The sequence below is a fragment of the Erigeron canadensis genome, chromosome 9, assembly GCF_010389155.1.
Source record: "Erigeron canadensis isolate Cc75 chromosome 9, C_canadensis_v1, whole genome shotgun sequence".
Lineage (NCBI taxonomy): Eukaryota > Viridiplantae > Streptophyta > Magnoliopsida > Asterales > Asteraceae > Erigeron > Erigeron canadensis.
This window is the reverse complement of record NC_057769.1, coordinates 5,791,926-5,800,090: the sequence shown is the minus strand read 5'-3', so window position 1 is coordinate 5,800,090 and position 8,165 is coordinate 5,791,926. Positions and strand designations below refer to the sequence as shown.

Below are 8,165 nucleotides of genomic sequence, written 5' to 3'. Positions count from 1 at the left end.
CTTGATTCAAAGAAATGAAAATCACCCGATTTCTTCGAAAATAATGCAGTTGGCTGTTGCTCTTTTAGAATTGAACATCGTAAGCTAGGTGGTTTGGGTCAGTTCTTTATATTTTTAGATCGAGTCGCGCCGGTATGTATTGGTTTGTTGAGTTATTTTACTTTTTATGCTACTGAACATCCAATGTATTTTCAATTCAATTATTGCTTTTGTAAACACACATATATATATATATATACACGCGTTATCAATAACTATTGTTAATTTATAGCTCATTAAACATTTAAGGCTTTAAGTCCCATTTAGGGAGAGAGATAGAGATTTGAAAACCTATACATTGATCAAGTAAAAAAATAAAATAAAAATTCAAAGAATAATGCTGATATATTGCTATTAATGTTTCAAAGTGATTGTTTTTTGTTAACGAAAATGTTATATGATATACGTTAACATCATGGTGTTGTATTTACACCAATTTTTACCCATGTTAAACAGTGCCCTTTGAATTTAAGGTTTGTGAGGAGACATTGTATAGCTAGATATAAGCATCACATAAGTTATCCTCTTTGTTAAATTAATTAATTACTCCGTACTATTTTGTTTTGCATCACCTTTATTTTTTCTCTTTTTTATTCGTGGGTGTGATGTAAGTAAGACCATCTTTTTACATATGCTTAATTAGTGACAACAAGATAATGGTGTTTGGCTGTTTGCCAGCTTTTAAATATTATATGCTACTTCAACATTCACATTTTGGTATATATACTGCGTATCATGTTATAGATTTTTACATGTAGAAACTAGAAAAGTTGGTCATATATTCGCTTAGTTAGTTGTGTGATTTAATTTAAATTTTACAAGATTAACTAATTCTCACATATTTATTTTTGTATTTTAGTTCATTCATTTCCTTAATTTCATATCTCTATTGAATATTCGGAAAAGAAAACTTAGTCCATTCATATATAGGCCGGGCACTCACTAAATTAGAACAACAACTAAACTACTAAACTACTAAAGTCTAAAGATATGCTATTATCGGCCCAGTCATAAAAATCTTAAGGTATTGGGCTCTAGTTATATGCAAATGCAAGCCCAGGTCTACAATTTTTATTCCAAAAACAGAGTTTATGACCAACAATCAAACTTAGTGTTATAATGTCACAAACATGTCTTTTTCATACATCGTAAATCGAAATAAATAAACAATATCATCGTGTTTTTGAGGTGGGTTGAGATTTTGAGTTAACCCCCGTCTTATAATTTTGGATTTCGATTTTGAGAAACATATATACAAATATAAAGTATTATGCAAATTATGGCTGAGATTTTTAGGCATTACCTTTTGAAGGGGTTGTCTTGGGACCATACCCATAGATAGCATAAGTTGAAAAATAAAAATAAAAAATTCTGTGATTCACAACAAGTATAAGTTATATCCTATGATTGCACCGAAACTCCAAACATATAGGCGTATCCGTTTCGAAAACTCCATGGGAACGGAAACTCGCACGAACGTTTCCTTAAAGTTTCCATTATTGCATATATACCGAAACGTTTCTGTGAAGCTTCCATATCATATAGAATTAATATTAAGGTTTCAATGAGCTTTTTCTATTCCAAAAACGATCGCTATCTTGTGATTATGCATACCCCTAAACACAAACCAACTACATTATACATTTGAGATCACCATCAGGCTTTTTCTATTCTAAAATTGATTAACAAAAATTTAATCCGTAAATCACCGATCACCATCAAACATATTTTATAAAATTATACATATATAATTATACATAATCTCTCAAATCTCAAGTCTCTCTATATAAAATCAATATATTTGTATTTTTTTTATTGTCGTATCTTTTCCGTACCCGTATCCTAAATTTTTTGGTTTTGCCGTTCCTCGTCCCATATCGTTCTTGTGCCCATTTGCCGTCCGTTTTGGTGCTACATTTATATCTCAAAGAACATTGTAAAAATTGCAACGAGATAACTTAAGGAGAACATAAAATAAACAAATTCGTGCATGTCGGGAATCAAACCATAGTCCATTTTTGTTTAATTTTCCCACTTTCTGATGAGTGAGATCCATATGGAATCTTCAAATTCAGTCTTGAAATGTATAATTTAAAGTTGGATTTAGTATGCATTGATGATGATGATATCATTCTTCCGATAAAAAGATAAGACTCATGATAGAAGTGTCAAATATTTAATCTTTTATTTTATTTTTTATATATATAATGTTAACTCTAACTCTAACTCAATTAGGTATCTTCTTTTCCTAATTGAACAACTAAATTAGGAAAATAAATATGAAATTAAGGAAATGAATGAACTAACATACAAAAAAAAAAATATGTGAGAATTAATTAATCTTGTAAAGTTTAAATTAAATCACAGAACTAACTAAGCGAATATATGACCAACTTTTCTAGTTTCTACATGTAAAAATCTATATAACATGATACGGAGTATATATACCAAAATGTGAATAAAGTGGTCCATGAAAATGCTCCTTTCTTTCCTAATCTCATATTTGAAGAAATTAGATCCATCTTTTTTTTATGGATCTTTAACAGGTCAAAATTGGTGGCGATAGATTGGTTAAAGTGGTGTAATTTCAATAATTTGATATAATTATTAACTTTGTATTGTAATGTTCTAGCACTTGCTAGTATGTGAAATGAAAATTCCACCTTTATTGTTAAAAAAAAGAAGATATTTTCTTTTCCTGTTTTTGTTCCTACCCGTGGCCTTTGATTTTGACGATGATATAAATATAGGGTTATTTATGAGCTTCTTCATGATTTCACATATAGTTTGTGAATATTATTTTTTTAATGAAATTTAATTATTGGTAGTTTTTTGAGATACACTTTAATCCCTAATAATAATGATACAATAATAAAAGGAAATGACGGTTGATCAAGAAATTTATTACATTAGGTATGAAAGCATACACTACAACTTTATATATAGGGTGGGAAAACAATCTAATTGAAAAAGAAGTTTTGATAACAAAGCTGAAAAGATAAAAGAAAAAAAAAATGGTGAACTTGGGCTTGGGCATGGATATGCATTCAACCAGAGCCCAGTTTCTTTAAATTCATTCATGGGCTTCGGGAAAAAGTCATATCATGTGAATTTTGTAACCATCACATGTTTTTTGAGAGAATAAAATATGTCAAGAAAAACTAGAACGGAATGTGTTCTTTTTATTTTTCGAAGATTCTAAGTGATGGACGTAATAAAATTCCTTCTCTACAAAGGATTGAGATTCTATGAAATGAAAAAAAGGTTTACATTTAAATGTAATGAGATTTCTTTAATCTTTAAATATCTAAACACACTAAAAAATGAAATTTAATTCTAATTCCATCATAATTTTATCAAAATATGTGAACTAAATGAGAACTTAATTTTCTTGTGAGTCTAAATATATAGGATTGGCAGTTTGTCACTGTTTGGACATGTTGTATTAACAGTAAAAAATGGAAACTGATTTGCATTAAGATTTTGATAAATTAACCCAATTGTACAAGGTTTTAATATATTATACAAGTATCTAATATCTAATGCATAACTTTATTAGATTAAATAAATTAAATTATACCAATAGTATTTAATGCATAACTTTATTAGATTAATTATTATAAATTATACTACTATCATTTCCCGTTAAAGTTAGTAGATGTCGCTTTGACTAGATCCATATAACTTTGTCTTTGTCGATCAACTTTCATTGTTTGTCATTACTCATTAATCAATATATTAAAGCAAGAAATTAAAATACCTACTATATCTCCCAATCATTATATGCTCCAACAATTGAAATTAGATGCCAGAGTGTAGCTACATGAACGTTTGGTTTTTCATATAAACCAGAGTGTTATTAAATATTGACGTGACGTGACACGAAAAAAGAAAAAAAAAACGAAACAGATGTTACTTAAACTTTAAACTTAAAACATTTATCTCACTTTTATGCATATTGCCAATTCTGTAAATGGAATATAAATGCCCATTATATCACTTTTATATTCTAAGAGCGTAGAACTTTTATATTCTAAGTTCTAACCAAATGCCACCCAAACTAGTCTATAGTTTTTGCCTTTGACTTAATATGTATGAAAAAGCTAGCAAAAAATAATACATGCAAAATGGTTCCCACGTTTTGCTCTTCCCCTTCAAATCCTCCATTGCTAGCTTTAATTCTTTCCACATCCTATGGGATCTTCTCTCTTCCTCTATCTTTCTTCGATCATCCCAAATTTTCTTTCTAATTCAATAATTTTTGTGATTTTTGCTTTATGATATATACCAACGAATCTTTGAATCTTCTTTCAATCTATGCGCGTAATGTGATCAAAATAAATATTTGATCATTCTCCAGCATTGTGACGCAAAAGTTTTACATTTTCCTCAAAGGATTGATATATAGAAAGATTACGGAATCTTGATTATATATATACAGCGTTGTTTTAATTTTGGGTTTAGAGAATATTCAAATTGCTAACTTGACAAAAACATGAGATGTTTTCCGTGTTTTTCGTCAAAAGAAAATAGACGATCAAGGAGATATGCAAGTCGTAGAGGGAGAAGCCCGCTTGTACACAATTCTCCTCCCTGCGAACCTCCTCCTCCTCCTCCTGGTAAGATTTTGTTTTCAAGAGAAATGTGTAGATTCCATCAATGATTTTGAAAGAAAGAAAGTTTTTTAATGTGCATTTACTATTCTATTTATAACGATTAATTTTTTTTAATTTCCATCGCCCTTTTTCTATAATGATGATCATCACCTAATCCTTGTACAAGAATAAGGAAATGATAGATGAACCCGTAAACCTTTTTGGTTTATAATTTGTTAAGAAGATTAATATATGAGTTTTGTTAATCACAGTCTAAAGTAATAATCCCATAATATATGATTGCATCCATAAAATAGAAATTTTAAGAGATTGCTGATTTATTTATAAAATCACTTTTTCCATGTAGTAACATACTACTATTTGAAGTTTTCAATACCAAAATCACTTTGCTAGTGTTATAGTTTTGGAGATAATATCTAACACATTATAAGATCAATAATGTTACAAAAAGTATTGGCGGGTCAAGTTAACCCAGCCCGTTTTCGGTCAAGCTAGCCCAGCCCGTTTTCTTTTTAGCTAACTTTTTTTACTTTAATCCATTTGACCCATTGACAGTTAAATACTATAACAAATCTTGACCCATTTTCATGTAGATGATTTTAGTTTATTTATAGTACTTTTCGTTATTAAATTCTTTGCGTAGAGAATCAAAGAAGGGTTCCTTCAGAAGTCAAGACTCATAAACCTGCTACCCCTAACAGAACAGGCAATGAGGCTACCAATAATCAGGCTGCCGTAAAAACAGCAGATGGCAGCAATATTGCAGCTCAAACTTTCACTTTCCGAGAGCTAGCTACCGCTACAAGGAACTTCCGACAAGATTCACTCATTGGTGAAGGTGGATTCGGGCGAGTTTACAAGGGAAAACTCCCTAAAACGGGCCAGGTGAATATGTAAAAACATAGGCGGCAATATAGTTTAGGTAACAGGTTTGGGTGAAGTGGGTAGTTTTAGACCGGGTACCAACACTAGAAGTGGCAATTTTCAAAGCCATCATGAAATGGGTTACTTTAGAGTTCAGCTTATTTAACTTATTGGGCCAAATGGCTGTATTGAAAACTTTTAATCGAAAAATGGGTAGAACAGTTTTTGGACTTTTTTTTATAATAAATCAATTTAGGATCAAGTAAACACTTAAACATACTTTATACTTATGTTTTCCAAAAGTTTTAATCCATCTCCAACATATTTATGTTTTCACTCATTTGATCCATTAACAGTAAATATTACACGAACTGCCTGTTTTCCATAATTTTATTGAAACTGTCCTGCATATACAAAAACACATACACCAAAAAAAAAAAAAAAATTTTTACCCCTTGTTATTATTCAGTTTACTATTTGTTATAACAAAATAACATAAAATACTTGTGTTTCAGCTTGTGGCTGTGAAGCAACTGGATCGCAACGGGTTGCAAGGAAATCGTGAATTTTTAGTAGAGGTTTTGATGTTGAGCCTTCTTCATCATCAAAATTTGGTGAGTCTTATAGGATATTGTGCAGATGGTGATCAAAGACTTCTTGTGTACGAATACATGCCTGCAGGTTCACTGGAAGATCATCTACTCGGTAATTTTTGCTTCTACTCTATTAATACTCCTGTATTTCATTTCCTTAGAACGGTAGACTAGAAATTTGAGTGATATAATCTATGAAATGGGCTACATTTATATTTTCGGATAAGATTGTTACTAAGTTCATTTTACTCAATGTAAGTTAAGTAGATGCATACACTCCCACCCGCATTCTTTTATTTAACTGTATTTGATGGAGTTAACATTGAAATTTGCAGATCTTCCGCGAGGGAAAGCACCACTACCTTGGTTCACAAGGATGAAAATTGCATTAGACGCTGCAAAAGGTCTAGAATACTTGCACGATAAAGCTAGCCCGCCTGTTATTTACCGTGATTTGAAGTCTTCTAACATCTTACTTGATCAAGATTTCAATGCCAAGCTGTCAGATTTTGGGCTAGCCAAGCTTGGCCCTGTAGGGGACAATTCACATGTGTCAACAAGAGTGATGGGCACATACGGATATTGTGCACCTGAGTACCAAAGAACGGGTCAACTAACTGTGAAATCCGATGTTTACAGCTTTGGAGTCGTCTTGTTGGAGCTCATCACTGGGAGAAGAGCCATTGATCCAAATATGAGAATTAACGAGCAAAATCTTGTTTCATGGGTAATTACTAATTTACTCTTTGGTTTTGCTCTTTTATTTGTTCCTATTTATTTACATTAAGAAGCCATAGACTCATGGCTTAAACCCCATCCATTAAATTTACTCTTAAGACTTTTTAGATTGGAATTATATACGTATATATAATGGTTTGTATCAGGTTTACCGATAAAACGATGAAACAGATAAATTTTAAAAGGTTTGAGGAAAAACATGTCAGTCAGGTGACCCACTTGGCCCAACCTCAAGATTTACTGTTATAATGCGTGAAGTAGCTAGTCCAAGCCGCTATGGTAAAATCCTTTGCAGCTAATTTGATGTGAAGTTTGTTGTTTAACAGGCAGACCCAATATTCAAGAACCCCCAACGGTTCACAGAACTAGCTGACCCATTATTAAAAGGAGATCACCCTGACAAAGGTTTGAACCAAGCAATAGCAGTTGCAGCCATGTGTCTCAATGAGGATTCATCGGTTCGACCATTGATGAGTGACGTGGTTACAGCTCTTAGTTTCCTTGGAGATGGAAACGACACGATAGAACTAATAGATTCTCCCTCTGAACCATCCCTATCTCGACTTCCCTCTATCAATAAACAGGACAAGGCGTCTACTAGTGATAGAGAAAGAGCAGTGGCAGAAGCCATGGAATGGGGTGCACGTTCTAGGACCGGTGTAATGTCAAGATCAATGCGGTAGATCCATCCACTTTATAATGAACTGTTTTAAGAGCAATTGTCAAAACGGCTTGATCCAATGCTTCAATACAGTTTTGAATACACGAATTAACGAGAAAATAGATCATTCGATCATGAAAACCATTGCTACCCATGTGAGTTATAGACTGTTTTTCGAGTCAGTTTTGAGTGTAAATATGTGATTGTGTTTTGAACTGAGTTTGGTGTATGATCATCTTTCAAAGATGTTGAGAAATGCATTATATTTTTTCGGAGTATCTTTTTGTTTAAAGGCTAACAAACAATTTATTAGAGCTCTAGCAAGGAACTAGGCCATAAAAACTTACATAGCGTTTATGTTGATATTATAATACAAATAAGAGAAATAGAACAGATAAAACTAGAGTAAATGTGCTACAATTGAGAATTGACTCCATTGATCCACACATAAATACCAATACATCTGAATATATATAAGGTTTCACACTTTTGACCCGACTACCTTATTAATTGGCTTATTTAGGTCAATCAAAAGTCTAGCTGCCCTCGAGCAATTGTCACAGAAGACTATTGAAAGATATTTATTAAATTGAGAGGGAAGCATTATACGTACATGTTGTATTGATTCGTTATAGGGATAATGGCACAGGAGTG

The 8,165-nt window shown here is 31.9% G+C and overlaps 1 protein-coding gene across 1 annotated transcript; it reads left to right on the top strand.

Annotated features, from left to right (window-relative positions):
- Window positions 1-4,507: 4,507 nt before the first annotated feature.
- On the top strand, window positions 4,508-7,754 carry LOC122582654 (probable serine/threonine-protein kinase PBL25). The gene is made up of 5 exons (XM_043755076.1): window positions 4,508-4,658; window positions 5,299-5,540; window positions 6,035-6,224; window positions 6,448-6,839; window positions 7,177-7,754. The coding sequence occupies exons 1-5, from the start codon at window positions 4,535-4,537 to the stop codon at window positions 7,531-7,533; spliced, it is 1,305 nt and encodes a 434-aa protein (XP_043611011.1). The 5' UTR covers window positions 4,508-4,534; the 3' UTR covers window positions 7,534-7,754.
- Window positions 7,755-8,165: the final 411 nt, after the last annotated feature.

Bases quoted from the DNA above. Each gene is read 5' to 3' on its own strand.
- LOC122582654 (XM_043755076.1), top strand. From the start codon at position 4,535: ATGAGATGTTTTCCGTGTTTTTCGTCAAAAGAAAATAGACGATCAAGG. The intron at 4,659-5,298 runs GTAAGATTTTGT...TTCTTTGCGTAG, and splicing joins ACCTCCTCCTCCTCCTCCTG to AGAATCAAAGAAGGGTTCCT. The intron at 6,840-7,176 runs GTAATTACTAAT...GTTGTTTAACAG, and splicing joins AGCAAAATCTTGTTTCATGG to GCAGACCCAATATTCAAGAA.